At 42.5% G+C, this 18,577-nt stretch overlaps 1 protein-coding gene across 2 annotated transcripts in view; it reads left to right on the top strand.

Annotated features, from left to right (window-relative positions):
- adamts13 (ADAM metallopeptidase with thrombospondin type 1 motif, 13) overlaps positions 1-18,577 on the top strand; it is a 31,228-nt gene that overhangs the window by 10,703 nt on the left and 1,948 nt on the right. For both annotated transcript variants that reach the window (XM_080739331.1, XM_080739332.1), the window contains 18 exons: positions 1,863-2,017; positions 2,672-2,735; positions 2,928-3,054; positions 3,502-3,650; positions 4,121-4,241; positions 4,953-5,033; positions 5,734-5,915; positions 6,726-6,882; positions 8,019-8,148; positions 9,357-9,536; positions 9,987-10,185; positions 10,941-11,046; positions 12,399-12,528; positions 13,210-13,401; positions 14,141-14,345; positions 15,386-15,710; positions 16,273-16,416; positions 16,947-17,123. In XM_080739331.1, coding sequence (XP_080595457.1) covers positions 1,863-2,017; positions 2,672-2,735; positions 2,928-3,054; positions 3,502-3,650; positions 4,121-4,241; positions 4,953-5,033; positions 5,734-5,915; positions 6,726-6,882; positions 8,019-8,148; positions 9,357-9,536; positions 9,987-10,185; positions 10,941-11,046; positions 12,399-12,528; positions 13,210-13,401; positions 14,141-14,345; positions 15,386-15,710; positions 16,273-16,416; positions 16,947-17,123 — 2,824 coding nt within the window. The remainder of the gene's footprint in view (positions 1-1,862; positions 2,018-2,671; positions 2,736-2,927; positions 3,055-3,501; positions 3,651-4,120; positions 4,242-4,952; positions 5,034-5,733; positions 5,916-6,725; positions 6,883-8,018; positions 8,149-9,356; positions 9,537-9,986; positions 10,186-10,940; positions 11,047-12,398; positions 12,529-13,209; positions 13,402-14,140; positions 14,346-15,385; positions 15,711-16,272; positions 16,417-16,946; positions 17,124-18,577) is intronic.

Genomic DNA, 18,577 nt, shown 5'->3' with positions numbered 1-18,577 from the left:
AGTCGGGTACAGTACGGTACAGTCGGGTACAGTAGAGTACAGCAAAGTACAGTACAATACGGTACAGTCGGGTACAGTAGAGTACAGCAAAGTACAGTACAATACGGTTCAGTCGGGTACAGTAGAGTACAGTAAAGTACAGCACATTACGGTACAGTCGGGTACAGTAGAGTACAGCAAAGTACAGCACAGTACGGTACAGCAAAGTACAGCACAGTACGGTACAGTCGGGTACAGTAGAGTACAGCAAAGTACAGTACAATACGGTACAGTCGGGTACATTAGAGTACAGCAAAGTACAGTGCAATACGGTACAGTCGGGTACAGTAGAGTACAGCAAAGTACAGTACAATACGGTACAGTCGGGTACAGTAGAGTACAGCAAAGTACAGTACAGTACGGTACAGTCGGGTACAGTAGAGTACAGTAAAGTACAGTACAGTACGGTACAGTCGGGTACAGTAGAGTACAGCAAAGTACAGTACAATACGGTACAGTCGGGTACAGTAGAGTACAGCAAAGTACAGTACAGTACGGTACAGTCGGGTACAGTAGAGTACAGCAAAGTACAGTACAGTATGGTACAGTCGGGTACAGTAGAGTACAGCAAAGTACAGTACAGTACGGTACAGTCGGGTACAGTAGAGTACAGTAAAGTACAGTACAATACGGTACAGTCGGATACAGTAGAGTACAGTAAAGTACAGTACAGTACAGTAAGTGGATGGATGGATGTGGATGGATGGATGGATGGATGGATGGATGGATGGATGTGGATATGTGGATGGATGGATGGATGGATGGATGTGGATGGATGGATGGATGGATGTGGATGGATGGATGGACAGATGGATGGATGTGGATGGATGCATGGATGGATGCATGGATGTGGATGGATGCATGGATGGATGCATGGATGTGGATGGATGGATGCATGGATGGATGGATGGATGTGGATGGATGGATGGATGGATGGATGTGGATGGATGGATGGATGTGGATGGACGGATGGATGGATGGATGGATGGATGGATGGATGGATGGATGGATGGATGTGGATGGATGGATGGATGGATGGATGTGGATGGACGGATGGATGGATGTGGATGGATGGATGGATGTGGATGGACGGACGGACGGATGGATGGATGTGGATGGATGGATGGATGGATGGATGTGGATGGATGGATGGATGTGGATGGATGGATGGATGTGGATGGATGGATGGATGCGGATGGATGCATGTATGTGGATGGATGGATGCATGGATGGATGTATGTGGATGGATGGATGGATGGATGGATGGATGGATGGATGGACGGACGGACGGACGGATGGATGGATGGATGTGGATGGATGGATGGATGTGGATGGATGGATGGATGGATGGATGCATGGCTGGATGGATGTGGATGGATGGATGGATGTGGATGGATAGATGGATGTGGATGGATGCATGTATGTGGATGGATGGATGGATGGATGTGGATGGATGGATGGATGGATGCGTGGATGGATGGATGGATGGATGGATGTGGATGGATGTGGATGGATGGATGGATGGTTGTGGATGGATGGATGGATGTGGGTGGATCACTGCTGCAACGTAGCTGTGAGCGCCTGCAAAGCAGGCGCGATCTCTAGTAGGTATACAATAGGTTGGCAGGAAACGGAGAGAGATGGGGGGGGTGACATGCAGCAAAGGTCGCCGGGATCGGGACTCGAACCCGCGACACGCTGTCAGGCCGGACTACCAGCTTTGGTGCCCATTTATCAAAGTTTTGACCATTATTTACTCTAACCCTCAACAACACTCAATGTGCACAGAGCAGGTTTTGAATGAAATAATCTCTTCCTTCCAGTGGTGTGTGAAGGGGAGGTGTGTGTCCCCAGACCAGCTAAGCTCCACGGTGGTGGTGGTACATGGCTCCTGGTCCAGCTGGTCTGACATGTCCCCTTGCTCACGGACATGTGGTGGAGGAGTCAGTTATCGCACCAGGCAGTGCAATAACCCAAGGTAACAAATATGATGCCGGTGTCGCTCCAGTGATAACCATCCGATGGTAGTACTTTATCGCAGTGGTTCCCAAACAGTGGGTCGGGACCCATTTTGTGGGTCACGGACTGATTTTTATGGGTAACGACATTGAATATAAATCCCATTCTTTTCCTACATTTAAAAGATATATAAATATTTAAAACGGACAAATTAAAGGAGTAGTTCACCCCCAAAAAGATTTTTTTTCCCTATTGATTACTCACACCATGGATACTTGTATTTATCGCATTCCTAAGACAAAAATTTGATTATTGTAATTTTACCCCCATTGATTCTGGATGGGGACCCAAATGTATTCGGGTCCCCATCCGGAATCAATGGGGGTACATTTAATGTAATCAAATGTTGTCTTAGGAATGCGATAAAAAACAAAGAATATTATTGAACTCAAGTCTCAATGGTGTGAGTAATCAATAGAAAAAAGTAATTTTGTGGGTGAACTACTCCTTTAATAAAAAAGTATGATAGTTAAGAAGTAGCCTAGTGAAAATAGCTGATCGACAGGTTCACAACGCAACGCGACGTGTTGTGAGCTTGTAGACGAGCTTTATCAGACATGACTATATATGTGGGATTTATGCATCAGAATACTTGTCATGTGTAATTTCCCAGACCTGCGTTTGGAGGGAATTATTGTGAGGGCCCGGACATCGAAGCTGAACTTTGTCACTTGCAGGTAAGTGCCCACTGGTTATGTTGACAATGGGCCTCAATGGGCCTCTATACAGAGCAACCTAGGAAATACAAATTTGGAGTAGGTGGCATGAACCTCACTATTCAGCAAACAACATGATCAAGGAAAGACCTCTTTGAGGTCATGCATATACTTTATAATCATAGAAAAGTATTTTTTCCCTTGTGATTAAAGCCGTGTGAGAGCACCCAGTTGGACTTCATGGCAGAGCAGTGTTCCCAGACAGACTCCCAGCCCCTCTACCTGGCACCAAACATTGCTTCTCTGTATACTTGGACCCCTGCTGTTGGCTTTGTCGCAGGTGAGAACATAGGATAACATACATTTTACACTTTATTGCTTCCTTTATACAAGATATAAAGGAAATAAAGAGAATAAACAAAATGAAAGATGCAATAACTTTACTTAACCACTTCAATCAGGTTGCACCAGCATATCGTCGTTGTTGGGTGGAAACCTCGTATCTCCAAGTTTCAAATGTGTACGTTCTTTCGCAAAGTAAAGCCCTGCCTCATCATACAAGGCCGTCACTAGTTTAGTTCTTTTTTAAATGATAAATGCAAAACGAACACTTTTGGACATATGAGGTTTTCACCCGACAACGACGGTATACAAGTACAAACAACGCAATGACACTTACAGTAACACCTATTCAAAAATAGCAGATCTACAAGCTCTGCTACAAAGTATATCGGTTTTAAGTGGATAAAATTAGCATTGTCTGTCTTTTATGTCTCATCACCACCAGGGGATGAACAGTGCAGATATATGTGCCAGTCCGAGGGAGAAAACTTCATAGTAAGTCGTGGGTCTCAGTTTGTGGACGGAACACGGTGTGAGTCACTCGTTCCAGCACCCCTTGGCTCTACAGCTGCTTGTCTACAAGGGAAATGCCAGGTAAACATTTGACCAGTGGTGGTAGAAGTACTCTGATTTTATATCATAAAGTATGAGTAGCTATATGTAGAGTAAAAGTAAAAGGCTTACAATAAGACTTTAACTAGAGTAATAGTACAAAGCTATTCAGCACATATACTTACAGTACCAAAGTAAAAGTACTCATTATGCAGAAAATTGGCATAATTAAAAATGCATAATTAAACTTTAATGTTGCAGCTGGTTAAATGGGGCTAATTTTAGATACTTTATGTGTTGGTGGGTAGCTTTAACTACATCATCCTTTATCCCTTGACATATGTTTTGTAAATGGACTTAGTAACTTTCCACCCCTGTATTTTGTTGAATTAAGGTCTGGTGTCAGAGAATTAGACATGATCCTCTTAAATAGTTTTTTTTTTTGGTGGTGGTGGAGCCCCCACCACCAAAAAAAATAAATACCTTTGGTTCATTGATTGGTCTCTGATAAGCTGTTTGGCTGTGATGGTGTACTGCATTCTGGGAAAGTGGAGGACATCTGTGGAGTGTGTGGTGGAGACGGCTCGTCCTGCACTTTCACTTCCAACGCCTACAACGGTGGCCGGGCCAGAGGTAGAGCATAAAACAGTGGTTCTCAACCTGTGGGTCGGGACCCCCAGGGGGCTCCTCAAATTATTTTGGGGGGTCCCCAGATGATGACTTAATGTGCAACATTGTTTTCTCACTCAACAGTAAATAAACCAACATAAAGCTTAAAGGCCCAGTTCACCTCTGGGACAACCAGATCTTATTTTATTGTTGTTTGGGACACGATCAACACAATCCTGAGTTATTTTTTGTGTTCAATCTGTGTTTTGAGATATTTTAGTATTTCAGCATGACTAGTGATGCATTTTGCATCATATGATGCATCATGCTGCATCATATGATGAAAAATGCATCACTAGTCATGCTGAAATACTAAAATATCTCAAAACAAAAAATAACTCAGTATTGTGTTGATCGTGTCCCAAACAACAATAAAATAAGATCTGGTTGTCCCAGAGGTGAACTGGGCCTTTAAGTGTAGAGGGTATGTATACAGTATGCTCACAACGCCTCGCAACGCAACGTTGTAGATTGGCTATTTTCACAATAGAACCGTGTTATACAAAATGTAATGCCTCAACTCTTAGTGCTCACCAGTTAAAATATGATTATTTTGGGGGTCGCGGCCTGAAAAGGTTGAAAACCACTGGCATAAAACAGACGATAATGGAAACGTGTAATTTTTATTGTGCGTCTGCATTCCTTACAATTAACCACATCTTTCCTTTCTGTCAGAGTACGTTACCTTCCTGTCTGTACCAGTGAACGCCACGCAGATCCACGTGGTCAACATGGCGCCCGTCTTCACTCATATGGGTGAGAGAGCAGCGGGTTTATACAGTGTGAGAGAGGGATTCAGTGGTTATTAACCCATTTAGAACGGGTACACATTATTGTGTATCATTATTTTATGCTTTAACTATTGAAAAATAGCAGATATACAAGCTCACTGCGAGCTCGTAGATCTGCTATTTTTGAAAAACTCGTGAAAATGTGTGCAAATCTTTGAATATATGTATTTTCAAAGCGAACATTTGTAACTCAAATTTTGCTTCTGGGTGGTCCCTGGAACTATAATATTTTGAGATGCGGGTCCGTGGCCAAATAAATATCATTTTGGGGGTCCTTCACATGAAAAGGTTTGAGCACCACTGACATAGCAGTCTCTCAAGAACAGACTAACTGAGCTCCATTTAAGTGAAAAGGACCCTTTCTTTGACGATGGCCAGCCAGATTGCTGACATAGAAACATGTTTTTTTTTTTTAAAACATAGAAGGATTCAAAAGACACTCATAGAATCGGGTCAAAATTCTAATTCTCACGATTTTTCAAAAATAGCAGATCTACAAGCTCGCAGCGCGGCACTCGGTGCCGCGCTGTGAGCTTGTATATCTGCTGTTTTTCAACAGTTAAAGCATAAAATAATGATCATACACAATAACGTGTACCCGTTCTGAATGGGTTTTAATAGAACGGGACAAAAGAAAGCTGGTTGTTTGCTGTTCTCATTTACAGCTGTGATGCTTGGGGATCAGTATGTTGTGTCTGGGATGGGCGATATGGCTCTCAACAAGACCCACCCCTCCCCGCTGGATGACCACCATCTGGCGTACAGCCTGTATCTGACCCCGGACCTTCTGCCCCAAATGGAGGAGCTTTGGCTTCCCGGGCCACTGCAGCAGGAGACACACATACAGGTCATGATAATGAATAGAGCATTATAGTTATTACTGGTTGGGTTCAATCCAGGAATTGGATTCAACCATATTAACCCTGGACATCCATATTTGAAATGATAAAAAGAAAACACATTTTGAAATTGCAAGATTTGACCACATTTTTCACAATGTTTCAAACATGGCAGATCTACAATCTGACAATGTTGTGAGCTTTAAGATCAGCTAGAATAAAATAGTGCTTAATGATGCTTAGTGATTAAAGGGATATTCCACTTTCAAAAAAACTCTGCCTTGCATGGGTCTGCCTCCCCAGGCCCAGGGCCTCTCCAGTGCACATACACACCCATCGTAACTTCAAACTCCATTTTAACCAAGATAGATTCATTAAAAACACCCATTATTTTTTCTGGTGACTCATATATTACCCTCCTAATATGTGAGCAGGCCATGTTTTTCGATAACATTTTTCATTTATTTTTAATAATTTTGTTTTGTATTTAATTTTTCTCATTTTCCCAAATAATTATTAAAAATAAATGAAAAAGGTTATTGAGAAAACACAGCCTGCTCACGTATTAGGAGGGTAGTATGAGTCACCAGAAAAATAAATTGGGTGTTTTTAATGAATCTATCATGGTTGAAATGGAGTTTGAAGTTACAATGGGTGTGTGTGTGGAGAAAAGCCCATAAGGTGTTTCCCTGTTGAAACTGGAATATCCCTTTAAGTGATTAAATGCAAATTGTACAAAATAAATCGGGGAATTGTGCAGGTAAAATATCTGACATTTACATAATAAGTCATAAATTATTATCAGTGTCACTTTGCAGGTCTATCGCAAATATGGAAAAGAATATGGAGAGAAAACAAATCCAAACATCACATACCAGTTCTATGTACCCAACAATGATAATGCTTTGACAGAGATCAAACCCAGTAGGAAATGGGTTGTCCTCACAACACCCTGTTCTGTCAGTTGCGGCTCAGGTAAGAGATTATTAACCCATTTAGGCCTAGAATTATTGAATGCTTTAACCCATTTAGGCCTAGAATTATTGAATGCTTTAACCAGTGAAAAATAGCAGATATACAACCTCACAGCGCGGCGAGCTTGTAGATCTGCTATTTTTGAAAAAGTCGTGAAAATGTGTGCAAATCTTTGAATATATGTATTTTCAAAGCGAACGTTTGTAACTCAAATTTTGCTTCTGGGGGGTCCCTGGAACTAGATATTTTGAGATGGGGGTCTGTGGCCAAATAAATATCAGTTTGGGGGTCCTTCACATGAAAAGGTTTGAGAACCACTGACACAGTAGTCTCTCAAGAACAGACTAACTGAGCTCCAGTTAAGTGAAAAGGACCTTTTCTTTGACGATGGCTGGCCAGATTGCTGACATAGAAACATAGGTTTTTCAAAAAACCTTAGAAGGATTCAAAAGACACTTATAGAATCGGGTAAAAATTCTTATTCTTTTCACGATTTTTCAATAGTTAAAGCATAAAATAATGATACACAATATAGTGTACCCGTTCTAAATGGGTCTGAAAGCAACAACATAGAAAACCACACTATATAGGCCTACTCTAATATGGTTCAAATGAAATGAGAAATGATAGCAAATCGTAGGAGCATGCTTGTTCTCTGCTGTAAAATGGCTTCCCTCTTGTTTTGAGGATATAAAGTGGTACCCAAATCAAACAGCAGAAGAAACAATGCTGAAATTGAGCTTATAATGTTTATGCCATCATTTATATGTTAATCATAGTACTTTTTTCTTTTTAACGTTTGCATTTTAAAATGACACTAGCCAATGACGTGCATTTCTACATGATCCTTCAATGCAAACCTCAGGTCTCCCAACTAAACATAAGAAAAAGTGTTTAAATTTCCTTCAATTTGTAATAGCAAATTTCCTGTCCTTATCTGTTCAAATAATTCTGAATGCAAAATGAGTTACAACAGTCTGGTTTAGTGGGGGCTTTGGATTAGTGATGAGTGATGCTACTCTGTATCATGACAAATCACCCCATGAAACGTGCGTGCCACAGCCACAACAGTGATAAAAGTTGAACAAAATGACCAAAGGTGACCTTTTCATGTTCATGTTTCTCTATTCTCACAGGCATACAGAAAAATACGTATGCGTGTGTAGAGGAGCATACCAACAAACATTTAGAAGAGCAGTATTGTACCGATCCTCCTCCATCGCTGCCCCTACAGACAGCATGTCAGCTCCCAGCCTGCCCTGCTAGGTTCACACACACACACACACGCGCGCGCGCGCACGCACGCACGCACACACGCGCGTGCACGCACGAGCGCACACGCATGCACGCACACACACACACACACACACGCACACGCACACGCACACGCACACACACACACACACACACACACACACACACACACACACACACACACACACACACACACACACACTCTCTTCACATTTAATTAGAGGTACATTACATTTAAGGGGCTCTTGACAGAAAGATCAGTTGATTTAATGTGAATTTGCCTGATTAATTCCTTTGGCATTACAGCTATTGTGATGGCAGCAGGAGGAGTGCATAATAGTGTTGCAGCTCAGTGAATTGATGAAAATGCCAGTTAGCACTGTTAGGGATACTGTCGTACTGAACAACTACTTTTACTATTATTTTGTATAATTACATATAATAATAATAATATGGCCCCACGCCTTCGGGACTGTTTATCACAGTACATTTGCACATACGTGAAATTTGTTCTCTGCATTTTACCCATCCTATAACAACTAGGAGCAGTGAGCAGCCATATACGGCGCTCGGGGAGCAATTATGGGTTAAGGTCTTGCTCAGGGACGCATTGACACATTGCTGCCTGACCGGGAATCGAACCGGGGACAACCAGGGGAACTGGTTCCCCAGGCAGGCTCCCTAACCACTCAGCTATGGTCACCCACATATGGTCTTTTGGAAACAAGTGGTTTTGTATACAGTGACCGTTTGGGGTAATTAAAAAGTCATAACCATAGAGTTATATTTCCGTCCCATAAACATCTTTGCCTTTTTTTACTATTATTCTTTTTTTACATTTTAAAATATTTCAAATAGCCCATCTACATAGCCATGTTGTGAGCTGGTAGATCAGCTATTTTCTTTAAATGTTTTTCAGCATTATAAAAGAAAGGCAAAACATTTTAGGGATAAGGGGCAAAACCTGGACGAAAATAGGGCCCATATAGTCTATCAAGACAATCAGGTGTGCATAGTGCTTTAGCACCCTCTGGTGGACATATTTAAAGACAGCAGTGATTAGTGAATTACTGTACATACAACATAAACACTTCATTATTTTTTTTATTTTAGTTTTGCATTACTTTGTGGCTCAGCTAAAGCACTGGGACAAAATACAACTATGCTGTATAACTGGTGAGAAATACTTCTTTTCTTTTTTTTCTTTTTTATGGCCACAGGTGGGAGATGGGGGAGTTTGGTCCCTGTAGCGCCTCATGTGGTGGAGGAGAGAGAGAGCGCCCTGTGAGATGTGTCCAGGAACAAGGAGCTAACATTGTAAGGGTCTCAGCTTCTGAATGCCCATCTGATTCAACCCCAAAGACCGTTCAACAATGCAATATTCAGCACTGTCCAGCCAGGTATAGAGCCTCCAAACGTGAACATTTCTAGTGTGCAATGTGCAATGCAAAAACGAAAACCTGAGCTGTTCTGGGAAGATGATTGACAGAAGTTAAAATGGTTGTTTAATTATGAAGTCTTTAAGACGGCACATTTTGTTTCTAAAGCCTGGAGTAGAAGACAGTCTCAGCTTTTCAAATAGTAGCTTGAGTGTTAAAGTTGGTTATTTGTTTGATCATTGTTTGTGTGAATTGTTATGTCGGTGAATTATTTCTTTGTTAAATGAAACGTAAAAGTGTCCTGTAAGTCCATATGGGCTGGGCTTCCATGGAAGCATGACACTAAAATAAAGAAAAATCAATCATCAATCATGTATTGATGATATTCAACATAATTGGATATACTGTATTTAAAATAAATTGTTCTACATGTTTATGCGTTTAAAAACCTGCTAGTTTATAATTTGACAGATGGAACGTGTCAGAGCCAGGGGCGTGTTCAGCTGTGTGTGGGCCAGGAGAAGCGAAGCGCGCGGTGTCATGTGTCCAGTCAAAAGGTGGACAGGACGTCCAAGTGGATAATAGCTTCTGTCCAGAGCAAATCAGACCCGCTGACTCTGTGCCCTGTGTGGTGGATGTGTGTCCTATTGGCTGGGAGTCCAAGGGAGAGGTACTGTACTGTGGATATGTGAACAGTAGAATGGCGTGCATGTCTACATTCCGCTGAATCTTAAGCAAAACACCTGTGCACAGGGGTGTCTCACCAAATTTTGGGCCCTGGGTACAAGGATTCACTGCGGGGCCCCCCATGAATGTTCTTCATAGGGGGAGGGGGTTTAACCCATTTAAACTGGGAACGCATTATTACGCATTATTGGGGTTTTTTTTTTACTATTGAAAAATAGCAGATATATAAGCTGACAGCGCAGCACCGAGTGCCACGCTGCGAGCTTGTAGATCTGCTATTTTTGAAAAAACTTGAACATTTGTGTAAATCCTTCCAAGGTTTTTTGAAGGAACCCCAAAATTATATGTGTTGGGCCACGGACCCCTATCTCAAAATATTTCGTTCCAGGGACCCCCCCAGAAGCAACATTTGAGTTACAAATGTTCGCTTAAAAAAAACATATAGGCCTATTCGATTTGCACACGTTTTCTTCACGACTTTTCAAAAAATAGCAGATCTACAAGCTCGCAGCGCGGCACTCGGTGCCGTGCTGTGAGCTTGTATATCTGCTATTTTCCAATAGCTAAAGTATAAAATAATTCCAGGCCCCTCCTCCACCTTGGGCCCTAGTAACTCAGTCCCACTTTTCCCCCCCAAGTTGTGACGCCCTTGAGTGGATATGAACGGTAGAATATTGTGCATGTCTACATTCCGCAGAATCTTAAACAAACACCTGTGCATGTTTTTGTCCTCCCCAGGAAACAGCGGTTCTGAAGTCATCGGGTTTGTCGCCGCGCTCTCGGCAGGCTCCCGTGTACGTCTGGAGTCCTGTTATCAGCCAGTGTTCAAAGAACTGTGGCAATGGTAAGTGAGGGCAGTGGTGTAAAGTAACTAAGACATTTACTCAAGTACTGTAGGCCAGCTGTTCCCAAACTTTTTTGTCTCAGGGCACCCCATAAATATTTGTTTTAATCCGAGGCACCCCCACATTATAATTTTCACTCACAGGACCTTATATTTATAGCATATCGTCGTTGTCGGGTGGAAACTGTGTATGTCCAGAACCGTTCGTTTTGTATTTATCATCTATAAACGCCTCGCACACGCCTCGCGATGCGAGGCGTTGTGTGCTTGTAGATCGGCTGTTTTCACTAGTTTTGTGCGACGGTCTTGAATGATGAAGCAGAGCTTTGCTTTACCAAAAGACGTACAAACTTGAAACTTGGAAATATGAGCTTTCTGCCGGACAGTGACGATATTTTAGTGATTATGTTGCGAGGAAAACGTTGTGATAATAGCCAGAATCTTAAACAAAACACCTGTGTTTCAGTCAGTTAGAACTGACTGAAAATAACTTTGTACTTCAAGTTTAAAATGATACTAAATATTTGTTCAAGTTTCCAAATAAATTCCAAATATTATCAAATTATCCCGCGGCACCCCTGGACTGCCGTCGCGGCACCCCAGAGTGCCCCGTCACCCACTTTGAAAACCCCTGCTGTAGGCTACTTAAGTACAGTTTTGAGGCATTTGTACTTTACTTAAGTTGAGTATTTCTAATTTCCAACACTTTAAGTTCTACTCCGGGTTAGGGTTAGGGTTCAAATATTGTACACTTTACTCCACTGCAATTATTTGAAAACTTTAATTACTAGTTACTTTGCAGATGTAAATTATAATATTGTAAAACATACATTAACCACTTTAGCCCTATTTTATATCTTGGATATTTCAAAATAACTGATCTATAAGCTATTTTCAAACATTTTGTACTTTTACTTTTGGTACTTTAAGTACATTTTGATAACAACAATTATATACTTTATTTTGAATTCCGGACTTTTCCTTGTAACAGAGTATTTCTACATTGCAGTATTGCTACTTTTTCCACCACTGAAGTGAGTGAGGCTTACTTTCATTCAGAACCCATGGGTCTTATGAGCTAAAGCGGTTATTCTCAATCAAACATGTTCGTGTCAAGGTCCCCCAAATTGATATTGTATTTGCCTGCAGACCCCCATTTGAAAGAATTCTGTACCAGGGACCCCCATAAGATTTGTCAACATATATTTCAAAAATAGATACTTTTAAACTGTTCCTCATTTGTACTGGGGTCCCCCTGGAACCCCCTCAAGGACCCCTCGGGGGTCAATGTCTGGTACCCACTTTGGGGAGTCAGTAAGCTAAAGATCACCCAAAGCCTGATACTTGTGTAGGAACCCTACAGGTGTGGTTTTCCTGTGTGAACCATCAGACCAGACTGGGAGTGGCTGAGTTCCACTGTGACGGCTCTAGCAAACCACAGCCTTACTCTGAGCGCTGCAACACCTCCCCCTGCCCTGCTATGTGAGTCACCACCGCCACTGCACATCACAAACAGCATTTTCTGTATTTATCAAATAATATCGTCACTGTCAGGGGTGTCGCACCAAATTCTGGGCCCTGGGTACTTTAACTATTGAAAAATAGTGCAGCGCTGCGTGCTTGTAGATCTGCTATTTTTGAAAAATCGTGAACATTTTGTGAACGTCTTTGAATATTCAAATCCTTCTAAGGTTTAAAAAAAAAAAAAGAAAAACTATGTTTCTATGTCAGTGGTGCTCAATCTTTTTCATGTGAAGGACCCCCAAAATGATATGTATTTGGCCACGGACCCCTATCTCAAAATATTTTGTTCCAGGGGACCCTGCCCCCCCCCCCCCAGAAGCAACATTTTAGTTACAAATGTTAACTTAAATACATATATTCAAAGATTTGCTCACATTTTCAGGACTTTTCAAAAATAGCAGATCTACAAGCTCACAGCGTGCTGTGAGCTTGTATACCTACTATTTTTTAATAGCTAAAACAATTAAGGCCCCTCCACCTTGGCCCCTAGTAACTCAGTCCCACTTTCCCCCCCTTGTGACGCCCCTGTATGTACTATAACAAACATCAATCATACTACGGCACATATCGACATACTACTAATACTATGTGTGCATTGTATAATACAAAATGTCAGCAGTGGCGTGTTTGTGTCAGCAGATGGCGCTCTAAGCAAGGAGTCTGCAGTGTGACATGTGGGGGAGGGGTGGTTAACAGAGTGCTGTACTGCACCCGAGAGACGCAAGGGGAGGGGGAGGAGGAGGAGGAGGAGGTGGTGGAGGATTCTGAGTGCAGTGCTTCTCACAAGCCCACAGCAGTGGTTCCATGCAACACCAATAGTTGCCCAGCGAGGTAAATCACAATATAGAGACATACTCACAAATACCACAGAGATATAACAATAGCATCTGCAGAGATGGGCACACGTGTGTGCGCACACACACGCACACACATGCACGCACGCACGCACACACACACACACACACACACACACACACACACACACACACACACAGGCACGTGCACACAGGCATGTGCACAGATAGGCATCAAAGGGGGCTTGAGCCCCTACCCTTTTACCTGTCTGTAAAAAGTGCCCTCTCCAGACCATAAATGCAGTTTTTACTATGGTGAAAGAAATGCAAATGCCCTCTTTCCATGCCTTACCCGAAGGCAGCATTCAAGAGAATTGTCTTGTCCAAACTCTCCTGAACTTGAATGCAGCGTTTTATGTTGAAAGAATTGCCCTCTATATGTAGAAATCCATGCCGTACGCCACATCTCCAGTATTCACTTGATTATGCTTAGTTCAGTGTGGTATCATGCACCGAAAATAGCCGACCTCCAAGCTGCTATTTTCGATATTTTCACCCAAAGGCCCTTTTAGAGATCTCAGCCCCTGCCTCTTCTCTGCACGTCCCTGCACGCACGCACGCACACACACACACACACACACAAACACACACACACACACACACACACACACACACACACACACACACACACACACACACACACACACGCACATCAGGATAATAACCCCTCCCAATACCATAATAGCATCTCACACAGACACTGTTTACCCATCCAGGTGGAAGGTTTTCAGTACAGCACCTTGCTCGGTGTCCTGTGACCTGGGCGTAGCTCAGAGGACTGTGTCCTGTGTCCAGTTCATCCAAGGGAAGGAGAGGGTGGTGTCAGAGGAGGCCTGTCATTCAGCCATTAAGCCAGCGACCACGGTGCCCTGCCTGGTGCAAGTCTGCACATTCAGATGGGAGGTGAAGGAATGGAGCCAGGTAATGCTTTCTGTGTGAGGCAAAACGCAGCATGTGATGATGGAGAGGAAATGACATTCAAATGAAATACACCTCCCCACTCCCCAATACCCTATTTTGCTGATTGAAGGCATATTATTGAATGTAAGAGCACTAGGGATGGAGCCCTAAACAAGGGTAGCTCGATAACCCGATACCAGATTTATTGAGTACCCGGTATCAATTTGGGCTTATCAAGCTTGTTATCGAGCATTATAGCGGCCCATGATGTATTGTTTAAACAATCAAAGACAAGAGGCGATCAAGAAATTATTACTGTACTATCCATAATATAAAGCCATTTAACACTTATTGCACACTAATGAATGATTGTTTTATTGATATTTAATGATAATATTTGTTGTCATCTTCATAGTGGTCAGCAACAAACTCAGTCGCAACAACTGACCAAAGATACCAGTTATGTTCTGAATTTGTCGTCTCATATCTTTCCACAAAATATTAGAAAATGCTCAATAGTGGGCACGATAAAAGCCCGGCTCAATAAGCAGGATCGATTATCAATACAAATTTACAAGCTCCATCCCTAAAGAGCACACATTATTTGTAGGCCTATGTGTTTTTCGTACTGCTTTTCTAAATACAGTCCTTTAGTTAGTGCATATCTCCATAAACAGAAGACAACCCCTAAATTTCACACATTTATGGGTGGCATAGCTGAATGGTTAGGGAGCCTGCCTGGGGAACCAGAGCCCCTGGTTGTCCCTGGTTTGATTCCAGGCAAGGCCAGCAATGTTGATGTGTGTCCCTGAGCAAGACTCTTCTTAACCCCTAATTGCTCACGTGCTCCTTGTGGGCAGCGAATCAGCTGGGTTGGGCTGAAAATACTTAATTTCCCCCTCGGGAGAAAGTAGGTAACTATTATTATTATATTATTACATTAAGTCCAATATATTTATTTACTTTTTTTCTGCTGGAATGAAATGGAAACTAATGCCAAAAGAATGTATCGGTTCGGTCAAGTCTAAGTGTTTAATCACTTTCTTGTTACCGTTCTCCAGTGTTCAGTGTTGTGTGGATATGGGATCCAGTCCAGGGCTGTGTCCTGCATGGGGCCTTCTAACCCTGAGCCCCTCAGCCCCCTGTTCTGCATGCACATGCCCAAGCCAATCACCATCCGGGGTTGCTACACGGCCGTCTGCAGCGACCTGGAGCCCACCACAGACCTCGCCACCCCCACCCACACACCCTCACTGCACACCAGGGTGGAGGAGGAAGCGGCAACACCCTCTGAGGAGGAACCTCCACCATCTCCTACTCCTACGTTGGCAGCAGAGTTGGTCACCACCCCTCAGACCATCTTGACCACCCCCACACCTAAAACCAGTTAGGTGGCACTACCACGAAATGCTGAAGCTAATTGGTGTGATCCTGCCCTCCAGATATATATGTCACAGTGTTTTTGAGTTTCAGTGAAATTGAGAACAGGAGCGCTCGTTGTGCGGTGCGGGGCGGAACAAGCGGTCGCTTTGATCCACAACAGCAACAACGACAACGCAGCGTCGCAGGAATGATAGCGTGTCACCCCACGGAGGTTAGGGTTAGGGTTAGGCAGTTTTACTGAGGTTAAGGTTAGGGTTAGAGATAGGCATAGTAAGCTAATGGCTAAACACAGCTGAGGTGGCTAGTAGATAAACAACGAAAGAGGTGTCTCAAACGAGTGATGTCAGCGACTAGACAAGTGAATGGCTGTTATCGCCATCTCATGGTGAATACACACAATTACACAGGTACGCTGTTAAGAGACTATCAAAGTGAATTGATGGTGGTGTTAGGGGTGTGTGGTGAACGACAAAACGAGCGCTCTTACCCCAATCTCACTGAGTTACCCAAACTGACTGTAACATATATATATGTTTATATATTTATCATGTTTGGTTCTTTCAAGGTGTGTGTGGCCAGCTGCTCCTGGAAGAGAAAGGTTCGGTTGACTTAAGAAACGTGACTGGCCGCTGCACCGTGTCCATAGGTCGACCTCTAGATGAGGTCATTCACGTCAACGTGGAGTCCAGCTCGTTGAACTGCAAAAAGAGTAAGTATGGCATACAACAATCCTTTATAGCAGACATGGATGTCTTCATACAGTATGTAATATCCAGTAATGCTGCACCATTCACACTAGTCTCTCAAGAACAGACTAACTGAGCTCCAGTTATAACTGAGCTCAAGTGAAAAGGACCTTTTCTTTGACGATGGCTAGCCAGATTGCGTTCACACTAGCAGCGACAAAGCAACAAGCTACAATGGAATCGAGTGAAATGAAGCTACAAACTGACACCCAACGCTTTCAGTTCTGCAATGATGCAATCAAGTGTCAATCGATCATGTTTTTTGTTTCACTATTTCAACTCCCCTGCTCCATTACCTAGGAAGAAAAACTAATTCTGTCTGTAAACAATTATCGGTGATATTTTAGCCTACCCTTTTCATTAACACAATGGCTTGAGCAACACATCAACAGCGTCCCGGCAGCAATGCAGCTGAACACGCTCTGCCATTTCGTAGCTTTAGTCGTCGATAGAACGAACACAGCGTAAGGATAACTTTGTGTTTTGCATGTAGAGGAGTTCCTGGCGTTCTTTGACCGGCTGGTGTTCGTAAGGAAATGTGAGCAGGTGGAGAACACTGTGCTGACATCAAAGACTAACGTCCTACTGGTGCGCCAAAACCTCCACACAGCAGGGAATGGGGTCCACCTCACCTACAGCTCTCAGAAGAACTCTAAGAAGAGTCATCATGGTAAGAGAGCTTCGGTGTCTGCAATGGGTGTGTTGGTGTGCTGGTGTCCACTAGCTCACTGTTAGGTCAAGTGATGCAGGAAGTGTTCTTCCATTAAAATCCCTTAAACTGGTGGCGCTTGGGTGGGGCAGAGGCATATGTTCCTGGAAAACACATTGGAGACTTGGGATTTGAATCCTCTGCTGTGCCTCCAGCTTGACCGGGCATCTACACCAGTGTTTCCCAAACAGTGGGTTGGGACCCATTTGTGGGTCACGGACCAATTTTTATGGGTCACGACCCAAGTAAAAATTGTAATTTATTTTCCTACATTTAAAAATGTAATACATTTTTTTGTTTTGTTTTAATAATAATTAAGAAGTAGTAAAAATAGATGTTCTACTAAATTAAACTAAGCCCCTTTTCCACTGACATGGTCCAACACCACTCCACACCACACTTGTGCCAGGTTTTCCACTACAAGGACCTGGGTAGAGTAGTGTGAAAGCGGTAGTAAACGTGGTACTAAAAAGTATTCAATCTAGAGTAGGTCTGAGCTAGGCCAAACACTTCATAATGAATGATAACTCACTGACTTTTCATTTAGACCACCAGGATATAGTTGTAAGTAATACATGATAATAGATTATATTGTGTTATAATCACAGTTATAATCCATTATAGTGTATTATAATTAGGATAGTTGTAATACAAATGTATATTGTATTATAATCACAGTTAAAAGGGTCAATTTGTTTCTTACCGATAGGGGTACTTTTGTGTAATGGAAAATGTAGATATTCTTGTGGTGCGGTGTAGTGTCATGCAGTGTGGTGCTAAAGCTGCAGTCAAAAAGGGGCTTACTGAACTAAAAGGTTACGGGGGGAAGCTGGGTGGGACTGAGGAGACCAATCTTTGTCCCTGAATCAGCGACTCCTATAAGGTCAAGGGCACCTGTCTGTAGGGATTTTGAACTGTGAGGAATAGTGTGTTCCTCCGTACAGTATGTGCCATTTTCTCCCAGTGAAAACTCCTAACTGTCAGGTGAAAGGAAGCAGCAGGTGATCCTGATGTGGATCAGTGGAAGCATGCAGTTTCAATTCCATCCCTAGGACCAATCAGCATAAAGATCAACCAGTAGGGGTCAGCAGTGACACAATTACATTTGGAAATTAGCATAATGCCTAAATTGGGAGAAAAAATAAAAACTTAAAATTCACAAAGGCTCACATAGCATTTTCTTTACTAAATAATAAACAATTATGGAAGTTTTACTTCCATTTTTTAAAGTGATTACATCAAATGTGTGAGGAATAAAATGCACATATACGTGACGAAATTATAACTTAAAGGATTAGTTCACCCCCAAAATGACTTTTTTCCTATTGATTACTCACGCCATGGAGACTTGAGTTCAATAATATGTTGGGTTTTTTATCGTATTCCTAACACAAAAATGTGATTAAAATAAATTT

Source organism: Nannobrachium achirus, assembly GCF_963921795.1.
Source record: "Nannobrachium achirus genome assembly, chromosome: 12".
Taxonomy (NCBI): Eukaryota; Metazoa; Chordata; class Actinopteri; order Myctophiformes; family Myctophidae; genus Nannobrachium; species Nannobrachium achirus.
Note: the sequence above shows the minus strand (reverse complement) of the source record. Positions and strands in the feature narration are given on the sequence as shown.